The 22,988-nt window shown below is 36.3% G+C and overlaps 1 protein-coding gene across 3 annotated transcripts in view; it reads left to right on the forward strand.

The window, feature by feature from the left end:
• ATP9B (ATPase phospholipid transporting 9B) overlaps positions 1-16,634 on the forward strand; it is a 154,139-nt gene extending 137,505 nt beyond the window's left edge. Inside the window, exons 18-30 of one of the 3 annotated variants that reach the window (XM_005525241.3) lie at positions 1,056-1,139; positions 1,692-1,862; positions 3,263-3,361; positions 5,941-6,030; positions 6,495-6,639; positions 6,973-7,037; positions 7,468-7,623; positions 7,769-7,833; positions 8,892-9,000; positions 10,616-10,673; positions 11,363-11,566; positions 14,017-14,049; positions 14,840-16,634. In XM_005525241.3, coding sequence (XP_005525298.2) covers positions 1,056-1,139; positions 1,692-1,862; positions 3,263-3,361; positions 5,941-6,030; positions 6,495-6,639; positions 6,973-7,037; positions 7,468-7,623; positions 7,769-7,833; positions 8,892-9,000; positions 10,616-10,673; positions 11,363-11,566; positions 14,017-14,049; positions 14,840-14,976 — 1,416 coding nt within the window. In that variant the 3' untranslated portion in view covers positions 14,977-16,634. The remainder of the gene's footprint in view (positions 1-1,055; positions 1,140-1,691; positions 1,863-3,262; positions 3,362-5,940; positions 6,031-6,494; positions 6,640-6,972; positions 7,038-7,467; positions 7,624-7,768; positions 7,834-8,891; positions 9,001-10,615; positions 10,674-11,362; positions 11,567-14,016; positions 14,050-14,839) is intronic. The other 2 variants (XM_014254567.2, XM_014254568.2) reach the window with 2 other exon arrangements.
• The last annotated feature ends 6,354 nt before the right edge of the window (positions 16,635-22,988 follow it).

The raw sequence follows: 22,988 nt of genomic DNA on the forward strand, positions 1-22,988 counted from the left end.
TTATGCATATCCTGAATGGGTTTTAAGGGATTAAAATTATTTCCAATTCCTGAATAACATACAAGAAAAGCGAAGCTGGTAGTAGTAGCAGGACACCTTCCTACTTAAAACAAGGAAGCTGTTTTTCATTGACTGACCTTTCACATAGAACCTAATTACTTCTGAGAAGTATTCTGCTATAAATCTGTTTATCTTGTAATGCCCTGGTTTGATCAAAATCTGCAACAAGGTATGATTATGAATTACAGACTTTGACAAGCATTTGTCCAAACTAATTTTTTTTTAACCACATTTATTAAACTTCAAATAAAATAGTGACTGAATTTCAAACCTGATTAATATTTTTTACTATGTGTTATAGACGGCACCAGCAATCATCTTATTTTTGACCCTACATACAGCCAATATGTTAATACAATGATTACACCATGTATGTTCATAATGGTATTGGCAATATGAATCAATATCTGCTGCAGGGCAGTTTGATTTATTCAGGGACATGAATAAATTAAACTCCCTCAAGACCTAGCAAAATGTCATAAAAATTACTTTTGGCGATAATGATGCACAATTAATTGTAAAATACTTGTTTAATTTATTTAGCTTTATGAGGTCAAATCAATAAGTGTTTGCACTGGAGAGCCTTGTTTTTCATTAAGACATGCTATTCCATGGCTATTTTTAATGTGTAGATGCTTTTCTGATAAGAGATACTTTCAGTGAAAAAAGAAATGTACCTCTGTACGTTAATAGTAGTATAACACTACTGTTACGTGCCTCAAAAGAAGTTTTAATGTATTTTAAAGTTTCATCCTCAAAGAAATTTTCTTTATGCTAAGAGAGGAGATCTAATTGACTTACTAGTAGCAAACCACTTCATTTGGGGGACCTGAAGTATAATTGCTTTTCATCCTGTTTGTGGCTTCTCCAGAGTATTTTAAGGGTCTAAAGAAACACCTAAAGTTATGGTACAGATATACCCTGTTAGCATACAGTGTAAAGCATGAACACAGGATTGAATATTTGTATAGCTATTCTGTGCTTGGTTCATTTAGTGTGGTAATATGGCAAGAGAAGGACTGCGCACACTGGTTGTCGCCAAAAAATCACTTACTGAAGAACAGTATCAAGATTTTGAGGTATGAATGGACAGGGTGATCTTGTGCTTTATCATATTTAATTACTTCAAGGAGAAAATTTCTCTTTTAATTTTTTTACGGTTACAAAGAAAGATGATTCATGTTTAAAAAATAGATAATTGAGGTATTGTCCATAATGTGTTAAAGGCTTTTCCATTCATTAGTGATGGTTCTAGAGTCATATGTAGGATCCTGTTTACTTTATTACTGGATTGGACAGTGTTTTCACAGAAGCTAGTGTAATGTTATTTTTGTAGCTTCTGCATGACCTAAAAAATCTATTTGTTCTCAAAGATAAGGCCTTTCCTCCTTAGAAGCTGTGATGCCTAATTCTTAACAGTTCTTCAGGAGGCATTCTCTTTAGGTGAATTGTCAGAAGAGCCCTGTATAACATTGGGTATAAAGTAAAATTGCTCCTTTAGTCTTGTTCTTCATTAAAGAAGTTTAAAGACAAACATTTAGCCTAATGAATCCATGCTATCAGTGAATGGTAGACTGAATGTATACTTTATGAGTCGTAGCAAACTCTTAAATGTTTTTGTGTTTGTGCAGAGTCGATATAACCAAGCAAAGTTAAGCATACATGATAGAAACCTGAAGGTTGCTGCTGTTGTAGAGAGTTTGGAGCGAGAAATGGAATTACTGTGTCTCACTGGAGTAGAAGATCAGCTGCAAGCAGATGTTAGGCCAACTCTAGAGATGCTAAGGAATGCTGGAATAAAGGTACTAAACACACATTGCTGACATAACAGGTTATCATTTATTAACTTTTCAAATTAAGATATAATTTATATTTGTCTGCATTTAGGTTCTTTCAAAATGAGAAATGTGTCAAATCCTAAACACATTCTGGGCATGAACTAGCAGAAACAAACAAGACACTGTGTGTGAAGTTCCCTTGCTTAACACATGTTTCATCAATCTCAAACTTACTTCTGTAGGAAAACTACCAATGGATAGATATATGTGTGTTTCAGTCATTTATCCCCTGGCTGTCTACAGTAAACTATCCTTGCTGACACTAAATGAGTTTGGCGCAAGATTTGTGTGACAACAATGTTTTCAGGTTTGGCACTCGTAGGAAGTTTCAGCAAAGATCAAAAGGTGAATTATTCGAACTAGAATTCAGAACTGCCGCTGGGGTTTGTTCATTTCATATTAAAGGATGACATGAAAAGCCATGCAGAAGAGTTGGTTTGCTAGACACCTATCAATTTCACATATACAAGTAATGCATTTATTTGAGAGAGGGTTTCATGTAAATATATGAACAATATCTGAGGGGAGAGGGCAAGATTATAAACATTTTGCTTTAAGCAGTGTCAAGCTCTGTTCCAAATAGTTGTAATGACTTTGCATTGTTTAAACTCAATCAGACACAGTGGGGTATTTTTGCATATTCTGCTTGTGCTGGACTTCAGCCCCTCCATAATCTGCAGGACAGGAAGCTCAGGAGGACAAAATAAACCAGGAGAATTTTGGAATGCAATGACAATAATTTCCTTACACTGGTGATTCCATCATCTTACTAACTAGTCATTGTACAAACAAACCTTGGTGTTAAGGGCCAAGAGTGCTGTCATACATTAAGAACAGAACAACTTTATCCCTTAAACTTTACTGCCTTCTCAGTTCTGCATGGTCAGTGGGCGGGATCTCTTTGGGGTGTTGGGACTGTAGCTCATGCTCCAGGATTTGCTGTCTCATGGCTTGGCTGCTGTTTTCTGAGATTATCACCAGGGTCACAGACTGTTGTGTTGCATCATTTTGCTGACAAATGTCATCTGTATCCTCACTTTTCTGATCAAGGTAGTATCAAGGCCATAGGGAAAGGATTTCATGCTTCCCTAGAGCTTTGCTTTGTCTTCATATACATTGAGACATTGGCTCTTGTGAGAATGGAAGGGGAATGGAGCTGCAAAAAGTAAAGACAGTTCTTTTCTGCTTTGCATACTATTGCAGTACAAACTGTTAATTTTTCTTTAAAATGCACAAATCAGTATATTTTCTTGGATAATCTAATCCAAAAAGGTGACAGAGAAAAGTTGGAAATAGATGTCATGTAGATTTGGAGAACAGACATGCTAATATCCAAAGGAGTAACCTCTTACATTATTTTGCAGATATGGATGTTAACAGGAGATAAACTGGAGACAGCAACTTGCATTGCGAAAAGTTCTCACTTAGTGTCTAGAAATCAAGATATTCATATTTTCAGACCTGTAAGTATAGTTCTAACTTTTTTTGTTGGTTCATGAAAGGACAGCTAATAGCAGTGTTGCTGTATTCAATTAGTAGTTGGCTGGTTGTTGAAAATAGTTTTGTTACTGTACTGAGTGTCATAGTAATGGTCAAGAGAGTAGTGCTTAGGTTGTAAAATTACAAAGCATTTAAGGATGTTGTTTTCTAGAGTTGTTGATGTGCTGTAGAAATGTTTTTATCCGTGTTTGGGTGACCCAGGTTCAAGACCCATTTTACACCCTTCATAACAGACATAGCAAGGTACCTCTAAATAGTGATGGAGAGGGGTCTGTGTGAAGTGAGGTGCTGAGCCACTAAGAAACTATCCATGCATTTAGGCTGTCTGAATGTCATTCTTGCTTGTTTTGGCATTTTCATTGATAGAACTCTTTAGACTCAAGCAGAATTAATCCTGAATGAAACTGTGAACATCCTCTGTATAAACATAGATCAAACTGGTATGAGAATTTTTTTCATGTCTTTATATATATATATATATATATATATTCATTTTACCAACAGACTTTGTTAGAAAAGTAAACTGAATCTTCTTCTATACATTTTATATGCGTAGTATCCACTTGACTGAAGTCAAGCAAAAATAGATTTTCTAGACGTTGATTGATGCTGTGCGATCAGACGTAATGCGTCTGTTTGTTCTAAATGAACCACTTGCACCTACAGAAATAATTATATGAATATAATTTACATGTAAATGCATTTTCTTCTGAAGCATCAGAATGGCAAATTAGGCCCTGCAGACTACTATTTGCAATTAAATTATTAATGCTTCTGATAAAACTTCAGATCAATTTTTGTTGACCTTTCCATGTTGTAGTACCACAAATTAAGTCTTCCTGAACACAATGTATTTAGTTGAGTCAGATTTTTATTTTCATTACCTTGACTGGTAATAAGAGATCAGCATAAAAAAAAAAATGTTAACTTAGAATACACAAAGTTTTAAATTAGTTAGAAAATTCATTAAAAAATATAGAAAATTTATAAATAATTAATTCTGTGGCTGTACCTGTTGCAAGGAAACAACTGCTGAATTAATGTGAGAAAATATCAAGCACTATAACACTCCTACTGTAGTTATAAATTAGAAAGAAAACACCTTTTGCTACTCTCTTTCCAAAAAGCTGTATTTTGTTTTTAACAAAAATGTTTATTCTTATAAGTCTCAACTTCTACAATTTGTAATTCTGGAGGTATTTACAAATTAAAAAAAAAAAAAAAAAAAAAGCATTCTGTTAGGTGAAATGTAGAACATAGAGGACAATCTCTGCTCCTTAGTGTGCACAAGTGCTGGCATCTCTTCATCGCTGCAGTGGAGAAAGAATGCGCTAGGCCAACAGAGTCTGGTGTTCCTAACAGCTATCAGACAAGGAGGTTTCTCTTTACATGCTTAATTGTGGGAAAGAAGGAAAAAAATTCTAAATTGGGGCATGTGTATGGGTTTTTCTCTTTGCAGGGGCTTTTTAATGTAACTCAAATTTTATGGGTAGTAGAGCTCATCTGGAGAGAGAAAGGTTCTTTGAAGTACATCTGGCTGGGTAGTAGTAGGTCAAGGACAAAACTTCACATTCAATGTAATTAAGATTCATACATCTGAAAAGTAATTTAATCAAAGTGTTGACAGAGGTAAAATTAAAAGTGTAATCAGAGCTTGTGTTTTATTCTGTGCTTGGAACTTTGTCTAGCATGATAGCTCTAAAATACATTGATATTTATTGGGAAAAAAAACCAAAAAACAAACAAAAAACCTAAATAAAAACAAAACAAACAAAAAATCAAACAAATGACAAAAAAGCAAACAAAAACCCACCAAAACAAAAAAATACACCACACCCAAACCTGCCAGTCTCTTCAAAATCTGGTTATAATTTAAATTTTTCATATTCTGCTTATAGCTCAAAACCTTCCAAAATGCATTTAGTGACCTTTGGCTGCTTTTTGCATTTCACAGCTGGGCCTTTCTGAAAAAATTATGTAAACAAAAAATCTATGATGCAATGCTTTCATATTATGCCACTTGATCTTGTCTTCAGAATCATGCAAGAGCCAAGAGGATTAGTACTAATATGCATCTTTATGTGCCCTTTGAAATCTGTGCCTGGTTACCAAAACTGAAGGAATAATTAAAAGGAACACTTTATGTTATTCTAAGAACATATTTTACTGGCTAATAAACAAAAATAATTGAGGTTTGCTTGGGAAATTTTTCTGTTTTTCTCTAGACCTGCCAGGATGAAAAGACTCAAGACAGCTCAAAATTCAGACATTTTAATGTCATGAATTAATTACTGCTTTAGCCCTTGTGAACTTTGGTGAAGAATCACTTAAGCTGACAGCATAGATTTTACTTATTTGATGATTACTCTTTCACTTCATAAGATTTGAGGCTTATAGTGAAATTCCATGGGTGTTAGACTTGAAGTGAGATAAAACACTTGAACCAAGGCTTCTGGGTATGAGTTTTTAAAACCTGATTTTTTAGGCAGGGTTTTTTTTAAGCATATAACAACATCTTTTAACTGAATGTTTTTTATTGAAGGTCGCCACTCGAGGAGAGGCTCACTTAGAACTAAATGCTTTTAGGAGGAAGCATGACTGTGCCTTGGTGATATCTGGGGACTCACTTGAGGTAAAAACTTGGTTTCTGTTAAATTATTTATATGCTTGTGGTCAGAAAGTAATGTATCAGCATCTTCATGCTTTTTTCCCAAGTATTTTCCCATACTTTTAAAAAGACCTTAAAGGTACTTTTGCTTATCACTGAGTGCAAATTAGATGATATATGTTGTAGATGTGCAAATGTTGCTGGGTTTCTGATCATCTATACAGTAACAATGGAATTTGTGTACAGCATGCTTTAGTACTGTCTGTTCTCTTAACCTCAAAGCATGTTGGTGCTCAAACTGACACTCTCTTTGATTTTAAATATAATAAAGCCACAGTCAAGGTGCATCTATCCTTCTTTTTTTCCTCACAGTTGGATGTTGTACATGGAAAACTTAATAAAAAAAGACTTTATACTGTGTTTTTGTGTTGGGCTACATGTAGTAATATTTAATTGTAAATAAATCCAAGTGTCTTTTTTTTCCTCAGGTTTGTCTGAAGTATTATGAACATGAATTTGTAGAGCTGGCTTGTCAGTGTCCTGCTGTAGTGTGCTGCCGATGTTCTCCTACCCAAAAAGCCCACATTGTGAAACTGTTACAGCACCACACCGGGAAACGCACATGTGCAATAGGTAACTCTTGGCACAATCCTCGTAATAAAATCTGTAATAAATGTAATCAGCAGGTGGCACCATGGAGAAATAGCTGAAACAAAACCAGAGAGACTTCTTTACCAACCTTTACCAACAGCCAGGTATTGCATAGTTGTGGCACAAAATGCCATTCCATGAGAAAGGTGTGGTTATCTTCTCTATTCTGCAGGAAATTCTTGATTACTGAAGTACTTAATCATAAGTCATAGATTAATTGTAAGAATTTAAAAATATGTAAGAGGTTTCTCAAATACTGTAAGGCCAGGAGAATAAAACCTCTGAAGAACTGAATATTGCAGTGACATTTTCCAGGTGATGGAGGAAATGATGTCAGCATGATCCAAGCAGCAGACTGTGGAATTGGAATTGAAGGCAAGGTAATGTTAACAGTTTCACTGTGAAATGTGTGTCACATAGCAGTAGAATCTGATTAGAAGCTTTATTCTTAAACAACAGTGAATTGATCATTTCTAATTAAAGTATTCTGCAAGATGATAAGAATGCTTAGTCTTTAGTATTTTTGCTTGGATGTCTCGTGCTTCATCTTTTTGAAAGCAGAAAAAGCTATAGTTATGTCTGTGTAGCATTTACCTGGAAGAAGCGGGAAAAGCAATGAAACTTACTTGTTACAGCCCACTGCATCTTAGAACATGCACAAAAAAATTGTTGTGTCTCATTGCAGGGTTGATTTTCAAAAAAGGAACAAATTTATCTTTTAAAATTAATTATTGCTAAGAATTTTGAAACTTGATACACATATTTTATTCTGAGCTTCAGAATAATTGAAATATTTTGCTTTTGTTCTAGGAGGGAAAACAAGCTTCTCTAGCAGCTGACTTTTCTATCACACAGTTTAAACACATAGGTAGGCTGCTGATGGTACATGGTCGAAACAGTTACAAAAGATCAGCAGCACTTGGTCAATTTGTCATGCACCGAGGCCTTATTATTTCAACTATGCAGGTATTTAAATCTTTGTTTTCTGAATAGTTAAAATCCCTATGTCTGTCTTTGAAATGACACAATTAACCAGTATTGTTATTTTTTCTATGCTGTATTGTTCTGTATATAGAATTATATTAAATAATTAATTATCTACTTTTCGTAGGCTGTATTTTCATCAGTCTTCTACTTTGCATCTGTTCCCTTGTACCAAGGATTCCTAATGGTAGGGTAAGTCAAAGCAACAGTTATGATATCTGGTAGTAAATACAGCAAACTGGTTAAATAACACCATGGGCTTGGTGTCATCCACGTTTTCCATATTTATCATGGATACACTAACAAAACCTGGGATGAGTGTGCCAAGGAAAATCACACAAGGTTGGATATGCACTATATGAGGGGGGAAGTCTCATTATCAGTTCTCTGGAGAGAGGGATCTGCATAGCCTTAGAAGATACCATAGAACCTGTGCACATACAGGGTGAAAACAAGAAAAAAAAATCTCCCAGACCAGCTTCAGCTGTCACACAGATTGATGTACAAACCTCAGTGAGTCACAGGGTTTTAGTTAAAAATGGAGCTGAAGCTACTACAAAATTTCCTCTGAGAGTGCACTACCCAAGTTTGCCACATAGATTTCCATTCATTTGAATATGTGCAGCATTAGGAGCACCTTGGTCATATTGCAGCAGCAAGTTTACTAATAAAAAGTAAATTAAATCTTAGTCAAACCATGGTCTGATTACACCAGACTTTGCAGAGGCAAACAGTAGACCTCTCTAAAACAGTAAAATGTTTGTAGAAGTTGTGCTAAGTTCCAGGGAAGTACATATGGAAGTGTGTATCTGGCATGTGTACAGTAAAATCCAAAGCCACTTACAGAGCTGTTAAGACTCTTATTCATCCTTCTCCAGGTTGTCCAGAATATTGTGCTCTTTTTCTTCAGTTTTCATGCAGCCATTTGTAGATGAATTTAAATGTTAGGTCTTGGGACTGGTTGTCCCAAGTGCAAGTGCACAGGGAGTATGGTAACAGGTGATATAGAAGAAAGAAATGTGTTTCACTGGTTTTGAGTGTATAAGACCTCTGCATCTTCTCACAACTGATAGCTCTCAGAACCACAAGAGCAGGTTGCATGTGAAAGCTTGTATTGGTAAGCTGCTTGAGTACTGGGAAAAAGAACCAGTTTTAATTTCACTTACATAAAAAGAATAATTGAACTCAGTAGATCAGTTTAAAATTATATCATACAAAAGTGTTAATGCGTGTTCTTTCCTTTCTCCTAGGTATGCAACCATATATACTATGTTTCCAGTCTTCTCTCTAGTATTGGATCAAGATGTGAAGCCAGAAATGGCATTGCTATATCCAGAACTTTATAAGGATCTCACAAAGGTATGAATGTCCTCCAGTGTGCAAAATTGGGAATTTGTGTAATTACTTTCTTAAGGTATTCCAAGCAAAACAGATTGCACAGCCATTTCCAACTTCTGTACTATTAAAATAATCCACAGTACCAAACACTTCAATCATTTTTATTAATACATTTCTCCAGGCACCAGTGGTTGTACTGAAATAATTCAAACCTGAAGGTATGTTGATAAAGCAGCCTTGACTCTGGCCCCAAAATCTCTGATGTGGAGTTATTTATGTTTACATTCTCACATCTTACTTTTCCTTTTTAATTGGTAGATTAATTTTTAGGTTTATTTTTTCCTAACATGCAGAAATTACTCCTGATGTCTCCAAAAACTGTCTTGTTTTAAAGAACAAGTATTTATACCTGATATATCTGAACTCAGTCATCCATAAATACTCCTTTCTTTGTGTTTGCACATACTTGCAAACAATTAACATTTATAATTTTTTACCCACAAGAGTGAAATAAATCCCAAGATTCTGTTGTAATAAGTTTTTTGAAAAGTGCTGCTTCTTCATCCTATGCTGTCAACTAGGAAAGTTATGATCCAAGGCAGAAGCAGATGGTCTTTTTTAGGGATAGTAAATTCTTCAAAGATGTTTCTAAAAGTTCAGAAGCAGACTCTAGTTAAAGAATATCCAACTTTTCCAAGCCTTTGTCTTTTTAATTGCACTAAATTCACTGTTACCTATGTTAGTCTGGGATCTTTTTTTTTTTTTCCTCTGTTGGAGATCTTGGTTCTTTCTCTGCTTGAGAATCTTTGTCATTTTTGAGATTTCAGTCCATGATCAAACTCAAAAAAGCATGGCCTTCACCTGCCTAAGAGTCATAAGCTTGCCTGTGGAAAGCTGTTCACAGAACATGGAACTTGCTACAGTAATGAAGTGCTGATTCTTGCCTGTTCTAGATTGATCATTTCTTTTGTGGCAAAATGGCTGCTTTGTTTGGCATTTTATCCTTTAAAATGTGTATCCTTTCAGCTCTTAGGTTCTAACATTTCATCAGTACCCTCGCAGAATGCAAGAGTCATATGACATGTACAGCATTTATTCTTTGATTTTTGCATATGTTTCAGTCTGTACCATTCACAATCAAAAGATTTAAAGTTAATTTGGTAATAGTTACTTGCTGAAAATTTGCAGTAGTCATAAATTTATTCTATGAAAGCAAATGGGCAGTTTATCCAACATTTAGAAGTTTCTAGTAAATAACTGCAGATTTGCTTAAGGTTTTGTTCAGTAGGTACACAATGCTGTAATTATTTTGAAGACTACATTTTACAAATGATAAATAAACAAATTTTGCTGTATTTATCGTTCTGAAAACCAGCCAGAGCACTGCAAGCTAAAGTATCTCTTCTGTTTAAGGCCTTAACTTCTTACTCCCAAATTTAGACTGTGCAATTTCTAGACAAGCTTGTAATGAAGAATCATAAAAACAAGTAGAAGCTTTGTAGCCTTTATCACTTCAAATACTGCTTATTTTTCTTGTAAAATGTTTCTCTAGCGATGAAGTATTAAAAATATATGAGCTGAGTAGATTTATTTTTTTAAAGTTGTGTTTAACTGTCCTCTCACATGTTTCCCTTAGGGAAGATCTTTGTCATTTAAGACTTTCCTCATCTGGGTTTTAATCAGTATTTACCAAGGTAGGAGAGAGTCCTAATTTTGCTGAACCGAGAAATTTTTGTCTGCTATTAGCAATATTGTTTTTCAGCTGCAGGTTGAATTCCCAAAGCTTAACATTTCATCAGCAGTTATATATATTGCTTTCTGTTTATCTCGTAAATCGATATTCCTGTAGTGTGCCAGGCCTATTCAAAACACAGCGTGATTGGTATTTTTATTGGTGCATGTCGCCGAGAAAAGGACATGTTTTTAATTAAATGCTAATCCAGAAAAATTTTAATGAGTGCTTATCACATTGCATGTATTTACACAGTAGTTTTCTTTCACTGAATGACAGAAGCACTGTTGAAGAAATCTGAATTATGGAATCAGTTAAAAGTAATTACACTTTCAACAATATCTCATTTATTTGTAGCACTTGACAAAATGAGGTTAATTAACAGTTCATCAGATATATTGCACTAAAAGGTGTTTAATTTTCTAATAGTTTTATTTCTGTATGGCTTTGCTTTGATCGGCTTATTTCACATGTACAAAGTACAGTAAATAAATATCCTTCTTTTAGAAAGATCAGTGTTATAAAAAAAAATGCTGGACAAATTTTCATAATGACCAATCAAATGTTCAGTGTGCAGTTGTAAAAACTGGTACAGTGAAATTTTACTTCAGAGTGTATTGCCAACCTTGTGTGCCTCTCCACCCTACCCAGGTGGGATTCTGATGTATGGAGCCCTGCTGCTTTTTGAATCCGAATTTGTACACGTCGTTGCCATTTCCTTCACTGCCCTGATCTTGACTGAGCTCTTGATGGTTGCACTGACCATACGAACATGGCACTGGTTAATGGTGGTGGCTGAATTCCTCAGTCTTGGCTGCTATGTGGCCTCTCTTGCATTTCTTAATGAATACTTTGGTGAGTAAAAGTGTTTTAGCGAAGAGCTGTTTTGTATTTTTAAAAATGTTTTTCTCTTCCTTTTTTTTTCAATTAAGAATAGGTGATGTTTTGAAATGCAGCTTTCTTTATTAGAAATATAACTGAATCCAAATTAGGCCTAATTATGTTGGGTTAAAATATTCTCTTACCCTTTTCTCCTAGAATCCAACAATCTTAATCCTGTTAGTGTGATTTATCTAGATGACAATCTTTACTCAGACCACTCATGCCTTTTCCATTCTTGGTCTGATATTGACAATCCAAATTGCATACCTTAAATTTGCTTTGAGATTTGCAGTATTGAAAATAGATATGATTTGTAAAAACTCAGGATCTTTCGCTGAATTGGTGCATTATTTTGTACACCAGACCAAGTGGACCTCATTAGATGTAACTCATCAGACTAAAATTGCTGAAGTATTGTTAGGGAGTGATGCAGCAGCCTAGTGGGAAAGATACCTTATATAGGAACCATTGCTTCATAATTACAGTAAGCTTGTGTTAAGCTTGCTTTGCTTTAAGTTTTGGTATGCCATACTGTGTCTTAAGGTTCTGATTGTTTATAGTTAACAAGATGAAAGAACACATTTTAACTGCAAATCTTAGGAGTCAATCCTTTAGTAAAAATAAAGTATCACAGTGTGATTTTGCAAATGTAACTTACAGAAATATACATAATAGCTTTAATTTTACCTCACAAAGAGCAGAATCCAGCTCTTTCTCTGCCTTTTAGGATCTGATGAGTACAGAGTTGCCCTTCTTCACCTGTCATTTCACATTAGCAGAATTAAGTGTTGCATGGCAGTTTCTAGAACTCTTAAAATTCTGCCTTCACTCTCTCAGTTCCCAGGTGTTCAATGCTAGTGTAGTGTGTGTGCATTATATAATTATTTATTTAATCAGTAAATGCTTCACTGCCTATCCCAAGTGTTCTGTTACTTCCCAGATTTCTCAGGAGTCAAATTTTATTGAAGAAACAACCCTGCTGGGTACCTGTATTGTGCATTATTTCAGGTTTGCCAGAGCACCCTTTTGTTTTCTCTGGCACTGATGCACAGACACATTAATAGAGATGATTGAGTTGATTTTTGAACCTCCACAGTCAGATTACAAATTAAAAGAACAAACAAGAACAGATATATGTACTTGCACTTGAGCCCAGGCTCCCAGGAACTTCATAAAGCAGAACTTGCAGCTTCACTTTTGAAAGTCTGTAGCACTGGTGATGTCCAGTCCTTCCATCCTTTCTGGTGTTGTTCTGTGAAAAACACTTTTAGATTATGTTCACAAAGGTATAAAAACCGCAGGAACTTTGCCTCTTGCAAATTTTTCCGTAAAGGGGAGTGTTTTCTTCTCTGTGCTCATGTATTTGCTGGGCAAGCCCAAGCAACTGAGTCCATAAATGGTTGCATGGCTTCTTGCAACCCAGGGACTTGACTTCTCTATTTCTAGTATTTGAGAGTACTGAAAAGGCTGCAGTTTCATGAGATTTTGTAAAGATGTATTTTATTGTGTGTTATTCACCAGTTAATCTGAGAAAATGCCTTTCTCTTAGTCTCACTTCTGCTTATTCTTATAAGAATAATGCTTTATTCTTATTCGATCTGTCCCATTATAACGGGGGGAGGGAGCTTTTTTGTGTATGGAATGTAGCATAAACCTAAGTGATGGTGTGCAGTTCAAGATATAGAACAACTTCTGTGGATCAGGAAAAACGGTCCAGACCAATAATTCTTGGTCAATAAAGAATTTACTTCACTGGCAAATAAACTTGTTTCAGTGATGTTGCTTACAAGGATCATCTCCTTCCAGAGAAATGATAGGATGACATGGCACTCTAGAAAGGAAAAAAATATTTGATACTGTTCTACAGCTCTGACTCATGAAAGTAAATTATTTTTTATGTTCCTGAGTTAATTGCACACAGTGGCCTTTTTAGGGTGTCTTTGATAGGTTACATGGGCATTCAGTATGTCTGAGCAGGCTTAGGCTAAAACTGCATAACAAGTTTATACATTGAAATTTAATATGCAAAGTATTTTTAATGAGCAGAGTTGGAGCAGTAAAGCATTTCTTTATTGCATTTTCTGAAGTGAATTTTCATTCACATGATCAAGTCGTTTATACAGTAAATTATACCTTGAAGTGAAATGTAAGAAAAGTGCCAATCTATTCACAATCTTAAAACATGACCAAATATAAAATCTCTATGTTTTCAAAGTGTTTTGATTTAATTGCTGCTTAAAATAATCTGATTGACATGTGAAAGGCAATACTAATCCAGTTAATGCTACTAACATCTTTTTCATTTCCTCTTTGTGTAGCTAACCTGTTTGGGGTTTGTTTTTTTGTTGTTGGTTTTTTTTTTCTTGCATAACTTTTGTATTTTCTGTAAATCTATCCTTTCATTTTCCCTCTTTGTGAAACAGGTATAGGCAGAGTGTCTTTTGGAGCTTTCTTAGGTAGGTGAAGTTTAACTTTTCTTGAAGTTTTGGGTTGACTTTTTGTTTTTTGATCTTTAAATATTCACTCAAGAGTAGCAAATTTCTTAATACATGTGGTTGTAAATAATGGGAAAATTAAAAAAAAAATAAACTGTTGGGGTTCCCTGAATTCTGGGATCTTTCCATGATAATTAAATGTGACCTAATTATCACAAATAGAGTAAAAAAAAAATCATTAGCAAGCATAGTGTGTCAGTATTCTTGTTAATTTTTTGTCATAAACAATTAGCTTTTCCATGTAGCTTGTAGCCATATCACTACATTGTTTTTCCTTGAAATTTTTGGGCTCTAATTTAATCTCTATGATTTTAAGAATCATTCTGCGTAGATCTTGTAAGAAAAATAATCAATACAGAATAAAAGATACAAGCTAGCAAAATTTCTAGTTGGGAACTTATAGTGGGTAAACATCATTCTTACTAGCAGAAAAAAAAAAGCTGAATTAACTTTTTATTATGAGAGAGTCTTGCTTTTAAACTGAAATTCCGTTTCCCCTAAAAATTACTTCAGCTGCAAAACAGTGTGAGGACCATAAAGGAACTCTGAAGTTCCTGTCTAAAAAAAAAATAATAATTGGCAAAAGCAAAAGGCTGAGGTTAACTTTCTGTTGCTTTATTGCCCTTTTTTTTTTAAATTGGACAATAGCATAAGCAAACAATTAAGAGACTTTTATTGACTTTGCACTGTGGAAGTTCCAGTTTCCATGTTACTGGCTCCCATTACTTATTTTCCCTTTTTGTTTCTGCAGATGTTGCCTTTATCACAACTGTGACCTTCCTGTGGAAAGTGTCAGCAATCACCGTTGTAAGCTGTCTTCCACTTTACATTCTCAAGTACTTGAAGCGCAAGTTCTCTCCTCCAAGTTACTCCAAGCTTACCTCGTAATAGTGATTATATTCCTACGGTTTTTCACTCACACCAGTCTGCAGATTGCATATTCACTGTGCTTTAGTGTCTATGGATTCATGTTGGACTAAAGAAACCTAAAAAAAAAAATTAAAAATCAAAAGGGATAGCATGAATAGAGCACAAAAAGAGGAGGAAACATCTGACAGATACAATAACACAGAAGTACACTAACAACTATCAGAGATAAACTAAATTTTCTTCATGTTGATTTTCTTTTTTTTTCTTTCAGTTGTTGCAATTATAAAATAAAACCAAATTACCTTTGATTTGACAATGCTTCTGAATGGTTTCATTGCTACTGTAAAGGACCTTTTGCTACTGTAAAGGATTTTTTCCAACTATGTTTATCTACTGCAAGTTAAATTGAAAGTTTTGTTATTTATTACATAAATTTCCATCTTTAATTGTTGTATAACTTCCTAATTCAAGCCTTTTCTTTAATGTTTATATATGGAAAAGTTCATTCATCCATACTTACTCTAACAAACCTAATACCTGTAAATGCCCGTGTCTGTATTAGCAGCTATTATTCCTCATCAGACATTGATTAATATGCACTATCTGAATTATGTACTGATGTCTGCATAGCACAGTATTATTTTAGGAGCTGTTGTCCTATTTGTACTCTCCATTTCTGGCACCAGTAAATTACAGATGTGTGATGTTGACAGCAGTTCTTTAAATGCACATTACAGCCAGGTTGCACAAAAGCGGTTTAAAAATTAAATTATAAATTCTGTACATAATTCCACAGCACTTATTGATCTGTACAGATATCAAAACATGGCTGCTCAGTAAATATGTTTTAAAGTTCTTATTCATTTTGTATTTGTAAAACTGCAAATAGTGTCAAAGTACATTTCTATATATGAGAAGTCCAGTAAACCTTGTATTAGCTAATATGTTTAAATTGCCTTGTAATCTGTTTACTTAGGTTACTCAGGTAAAAGAAAATAAGAGGAAAACATGAACATCATGGTAGGAAAATCTATCATCTTCCAAGTTGTAAATGTTATGTTTTTATAACTTAGTTTGGGTGCAAACTTGTTAAAAAAAAAAAATCAAAACATTCTTGCTTGTAAGCTGTCAGAGTTGAGTATCTTGGCTGAATTATGACACTTTACAGCAGCTGAAGAGTTGTTCCAGAAACTCAAATACTCTGATGCAATCTGAAGGGTCCAAATTTTGCACACTGTACTGGCAAGTAGGATATATTCATTTTCCATTGTGATATAACTTTGCTTTCTCACGAAGTACATATAATGATTTTGGCATAGTCTATTAATCAGTGGAAAGGAACAACATAACTATTCATGTTTTATTAAATATTTATGTGTGTGTTTTTAAAATCCACTTAATATGGATGTCATTTTTATGTTTGACTCTATGCCTTTACAACATAATTCCTCGTTTACTCTCTTTTCCCTTATGCCATTATTACTTTGGATGAGTAATATTTAAGTTACAATTATAACTACTTCCTGGGAGAGCAGAGGAAATAGCTGCAGAGCTATTTGGATTCCACCCCACTCCATTAATTTTTGTTTTCAAAGTTTTTCTAACTAGCTATTTGTCTGCTTTTTTTTAATTTTCATTCTTCATTATAAAAGCAATAAAGCCTAATTTCTACCAAATATTAGTGGTACATGTATTAAATAAAATACTGAGGTAGAGTTTCCTTTAATTACCCAACATCACAGACTAGTTTGTCCTGTCCCTCTGTGAATTCGTTTCTTTAAATCCCCACAAGATGTCACTGTTCTTGTATATTAGCAGGAGCCTTTCTGCTTTCGGTGTGGTTTTGCCAAGATCTCCTGATTTACATTTTTAGTTTAGTTCTGTGGCATTTTTGTCAGGTTTGCTTTAATTTTTGTTTTCCCCAATAAGTGGTGATTACTTTCAAACAATTCAGAAAAGTCACCGGTGTGCAGTTCCTCTGAAATGGTGGTGGTGTTTTCTTCTGACTTTGTCTTACACATTGTAGCTCACAACCTTACGCATAAGATCCAGGAGATAAGCAAAAGCTTAGAGTTGGTCGTCTTTCATCTATACATCACATCTGTGATAGATCTGTGAAATTAGGCAGAAAATTAGGAAAAAAACCCCAAAAAACCAGAAATTAAGCTAACAACATGAAAGTGATAGTGTTACTGCAGTACATCTGTATAAGACAAAATTGTATCTATGGCTAAAGAAATGCTCAGTTAGAACCTAAGGGTTGGTACATAAATTCCCTAGGTATATTTAATTCAAATTAAAACTCTTAAGGTTAGTGTGAGAGCAAATGTATAGGTTCTGTACACAGCTATAAGCCTTTCAAAAGTGGAGTCAGTTCTCTAAAGTGCCTGCTTCCTTAGTATTTCCAATATACAACAAAGGTCCAGTTTCAGCTCACACTTTGTTTTAAGGATCATGGAAGCCTGACTCAAGTCACTTACCTTTCTTTTGAGGTTCATTTTACATAAACAGATTTAGGCCTTGGCTCTGCAAGTTACACCCAGAAGTACCTTAGATTTACTTGGTATTAAATAAATGTTTACTTTTATGAGCTCCTATGTCAGATTTGTATTTCTGAAATGGTAATCATGTCTCCCTGAAAACATCTTTGGAAAACAATTTCAGAACTGGGACAGAATGGAGGAGCCAGGTGTGTCCAGGAAATACATCTTCACCAAAATAACTTACATAACAATACATGGACCATGTTTAATAAGTACATGAGCTGAACACCTAGATTTCCAATGTAGTTTGATGGAAGAACAGAGGGAAAGGAGAGATCCTGCAATAAGGAGAGTACTGGTAATTATATTGGGTTTTTTCTGTTGCTACTCCAAAATTACATGTTCATGTAACTGCTGGATAACATTTTACTACATAACATTAGTTTGCAAATGGAAGATAAATTAAATCCTTGCATACTTAGCATTAAATCTGTAGCACTCATCCATGAATGTGAGTGTTTACACCAATGTTTTTATGTTCCAACTGAGCTTGCTGACTGATGCACTCAAGATTCAGCTGTGTAGTATCTCCTGTTTTCTTCCTAAACCTTCAAAGTGGTTGTCAAAAAATGTGCCATTGCTTTTATATATACACTGGAAGTGTTTGTTACCTTGATGAGCAGCTTCCACTTGAGCAAGCCTGTATTACAAATGTCTTACCCTCTGTCTGCAAGAGTGTGAGCTGAAACTTTTCTTCAGTCTCCATTCAAAACATGTCTGAAAGAGGGAGCTCTGCGGTTGGGAACCTTTGTGGACTGGACAGCATTTCTGTAGTGGTTTAAGCAAGAATTTTGATAGGCACTTACACAGTTAAACAGCTGTTTGTTATGAGGATCAGCTTCTGTAGACAAAGAGGAGGTTATTTCCCTACATATTGCTCTTACAGGGTTCACTGGAGGGTTCCTTCATCACTGGGGGCTGGGGCTGTTCAAGCCTGACCCACCCAGGGTTGCATATGAACCTCACGAGTGCTGGTGAGCGAGGCCTGGCTCACTGTACAAAGGACAGTACGGACTTCCTCAGAGGCTTTGGAGATGGGCTGTTAACAGAGATACCCCATTGCGAGCCCTTTTCCTGCTTCTGCAGAGCTGTGTGTTCCTGGAGTTTATATTGGCAAAATAATATGAAAGAGGCTTGCATCTGTTTCACACTTGCATCCCTTCACATGCCCAGAGCTATTAATGTGGCTCCAATAACTCCTGCAGGGCACAGGAATTTACTGCAGAGAATGTGGGCTCTGGATAGAAAGTTCTCCTTAAAAAATGACAGCCACAGAAGGAGATCAGGCTGTCCTGCTCTTGCCACTGGTGCAGAAACTGTTCTGACATCCATTTCAATTTTACCTTTCATGGAGTTTCTCTTTATTTTTGCCGGCCAGAAAGGAAAAAATTGGGTCAGCAGTCTCTTATAATACTTAATTGAATAACCTTTCTGTATGTAGGCTGTTATTATTATAACTCAATTGAAACTTGAAGGCAATCAAAAAAGCCCTTCGATATGTTAGCCCCCCGTAGGGAGGAAAATCAGTACAAGTGAACAAAGACAACACGGATCGAACATTATATGTAAATAAACAGGAGGCACAATGTCTTTTACACTGTGTTAAAAAGCGTAGGAATTTCTTTTGTAAACAAAACACACTTAAAGTGAGATACTTCCCAACAAGTATTAACTACCCAACAGATGCCCTCAGCAGGGTTCACAGCTGTTATTGCAAGTGGGAATTTGCTCAGCCAATTGCCAACAAAATCCGCCTCAAATAGGCAATTGCACTGAAAGACCTATTCACTACTTCATCGACCAAAACCATAGTTTTGATCAAAATATTTTACAGCAGAGGTGGTGAAAACTGGATGCCATGAACAGAACAATGAGAGCACGTTCTGCAGTGGAGTTGACAAATTCTGCTTTATTCTTCCATCCCTGACCAGGTTTTAGCGGAGCTGCAGTTGAGGTTTCTTCTGATTGTAGTCTCCTCCTGTCCTCTAGCATGCTTTCAATGTGAGATGGTAATCAGCAATATTAAACTTCTAAATTGCTCAAAAAAAGCAGGCTTGAGTAATTTTGCCTTTGGAATTCAGCCTTTATGCATTACTGAGCTCTGAAAAGATCATCGTCTGCTCCGAGGAGATACTGTGTACTATAGCTGTGATGCACAGTAAGTATTTATGTGCCTGGTTTTATTCTTCTGGCAGTAAACTATCTTTATTTCCTCTGCTTTTGACAAAACTGCTAAGAATAAAAAGAGCTTTGGTTATAAAGATTATATAGCTTTAAGCAAGCAGTACACAAAGTAGACCCCTGTAATTCTTATTTGTAGAGCGGCTTTCCATTGTTTCTCTATAATATATACATCTAGTTTTTTCCATGGGCCCTCTGTGTTTTGCTCTAAGTTCTAAGCATGCATTTGATTTTGCAAAGTAAACACACGTTGTGTGGAAGCAAATTATAGATAACTACTTCAAAAGTCTGTTGAAAACGAATTCCTGGCTGGAAGGCTGGGGGTTGTTAATGGATGAGCAGACCTGTAAGGGGTAAGTGTATGTATATATGTTTTGTATTTATTGCAATTATCTATTGCCTATTTGAAGGAGAGATCTGGGAATTCTCAGTCAAGATGCTCCCCTGGGGAAAAGCTCTATGCTGCATGTGCTCAGTGGAGGAAGATGAGCAGTTGTTTCCCTTGTGTGTAATTGCTGGCTGCTGCCTCCTCTTGCCATTGAATTCCAAATTCATCTGCAGGAACACAGCTACACAGGTACTTCCTCCCACAGTTTCTGCTTCCCAGAGTACCTTCTCCCTTCATCAGGGTACTGACTCTTCCATGACTTGAATCACTCTTCTGTCACTTGAATATGTCTGTTGGTTATCTCGATCCCAGCTGTAGAAGGTAATTTTCCATGTGAGTGTCATGAGCAGGACAGGTGACACAGATGTGGTCTAGTACATACTTACACTTATCCAAATGCAACTGAAGCAATTGTAGACAATCTGTGATTGAAAATAAATAAATAAATGCAACAAACCTGAGCATGTCCAATTTTATCAAATTCTAGGAAGAAAGTGAAGGGAAGCAAAAGTTAATGGCTTTGAAACTTTTATCCTGTGGCTGTAGTGGTTTTTCCTTGCTTATAATTGCCTTTCAATTTCTTGCACAATCTTCACTTGAGAAAATGGTAAAATATTTCGAGTTACTAAATTATTAATTTGATCTTTTAAAATATCCTAGCTGAAGGCCTTCACATAACCTTCCTGCCTGTGCATGACTTGTTTTAATTCTGTTAGGTCCTTTTACAACATTTTTGATATTATAGTATATGAAGGGTTGAAAGTTGAAAGCAACATATGAGGATTTCCGTACATTTGCTTGGAAATTAGACATTATAGTGAAGGATGTCAAGATTTAATATTTAAGAATCTTGAAGTATTTTAATTTATGGGTTTTAGTATTGTATGATTCTGCACATAAGAGTTGGAAGGAAAAAGTCTGCTGCTCACTGCAACTTAGGTTTTAGATGCCCTTAAGTTGTGCAGACTTCAGAGAAAAAAAGCCAAACAAGAAACCCACACGGCAAATTTTACTTAAAAAAAAAATTAATATTTTAAGAAAGTAAGCCTTTTAAGATTACTGTGAGACTCACACCTGAATGTCTGGAACTACTGAGAGAAATCATGTTTTTAACAACCCATCTTGGGAACACCTGCCTGAAAGAAACAATTCCAGACAGCCAAAATGTCGTGCATTTCTGCCTAACTTGGGTATCAGTCTGGCCCTGCTTGCATGAGAAGAGATTTGATTTCTCCTGACCAGGAATGACCTGGATGGGCTGTCACACTGCACTTGGATTGTCATGTTACCCTGATAAGGGCAACCACAGTGAGGTCCTTCTGTGCTTTGGTCCAGCTGTGCCCACTGGAATGTTGGGACATGGGTGGAAGAAGTCCCCAATCTAAGTAGTTCTCCAGTTGTTGAAATAATTTACTTCTGTGTAAACTTGTTTGTAGTGCTGGAAGGGAAGCAGGGAGGAGAAAAATAAGCTCTCTTTGTATAACCTGAAGCAGATTTGGGGGGAGTGGGAAAAAGCCAAGCTGCAGTCACATAACCATGCTGCCAGCTTGCCATCTGTCCAAAAGCAATTACTTGGAGATGGCAGCTGAGGAGGGAGAACAAGGTTATAGCTCAGCTGTAACGCAGAGCCAGCCACAGTCACTGATCTGGTACGTGGCAGCACAGGAGTCTTTCTTCTTGACATGCAGGTAACTCACTTTGCCAGTTCAGACGTATCATCACGGTGAGTGATGGAGTTCACTGCTGGAGAAGCAGGGAAAAGCTTCTTACAGCAAAGCCTGCCCTAGAGGCAGCTACCTCAGGGCATGGCAGCAGAGATGTCCAAAAGTGCAGAACTTCACATGTTCTGGTCAGACACTGGAAATGCCTTTGGAGGCAAAAAGCTGGGGAAGAAAATGGGGGAAACTTCATTTTGCCTGAGGCCCAACAAAAACAAACCCTCACCTCTCCACCCTGTGCTACACTGGAGAGTGCAGTGGAATATCCAGACTTTGCATGCTGCGGGATCCATGCAGCCCTCTGCAGCTTCCACCTCTCAGCCCCCTGGAGAAAAATCTGAAGGCTGCTTGCAGCTATCTTGCAGGAGCCCTGAGCCAAGTCCTTGGGGTTGTCTGTCTGGCCCTGTGCCACCCAGTGCTTGGTGTGCAGGCACAGCCAGCCCCTAAGCACAGCATGCTGCTTTGACCTTGCGCTCATAGCAAGTCACTTGGCATCACCCTCGGGACATCAGATCTCTCTTGGTCTTCCTGCAAACCATCTTGCTTGTGTTTTGATCACTTGATTGGCCATGTCTTTGCCCTAGATACTCATCAGCACCTTCCATTCCTGCTCATGGTGTTCTCCTCTGAGTAACCTGGGTGTCTGGGGCCTCTTTGAAATTGCAGCCTGCTGATCTTGTAGCTGTTGACTCAAGCACAGTCACATCTGTGTGCGGGTCAGGGTTGGTGACTACAGTCAAGACTATTTGTGTTGTATTTATTTTTAAAGATGGGACACAAATTCCATGGGAGAGACTCATTTGGTGATCATGTGAAGAGAATGACCAGGCAGCTGCTTGTGGCTGAGCTGCTTTCATGCAAGCTGAATTCGGTATATGCCAGTATATACTGGCAGTAAGGGAAAAATCTTGGAAGGAAGACACCAGATAGAGCCCTCCAGCAACTCAAGGAAAACATGAAAAACAAAGGCTTCTCTATAGTCTTTCTTGTTACCTGCCAATCCTGTTTGAGTCGCAGACATTTCATAGCTATTCTACTTTGTGTCCCTCCTTTTTTGGTTTGATACTTTTCCCAGGCATAAAAAATGTGGGAACTTTATCTCTTAAGAGAAAGAAAAAATGGGAGCTGCTTGCAAGTCTGAAATACAGTAAATATTGCACAAATTTCAATAAGAATATCAAAACCTGAGGCAGGAACTAA

The sequence above is a fragment of the Pseudopodoces humilis genome, chromosome 1 (genome assembly GCF_049639895.1).
Source record: "Pseudopodoces humilis isolate 2021_Gansu_Grassland_sample_001 chromosome 1, ASM4963989v1, whole genome shotgun sequence".
Classification (NCBI taxonomy): Eukaryota; Metazoa; Chordata; class Aves; order Passeriformes; family Paridae; genus Pseudopodoces; species Pseudopodoces humilis.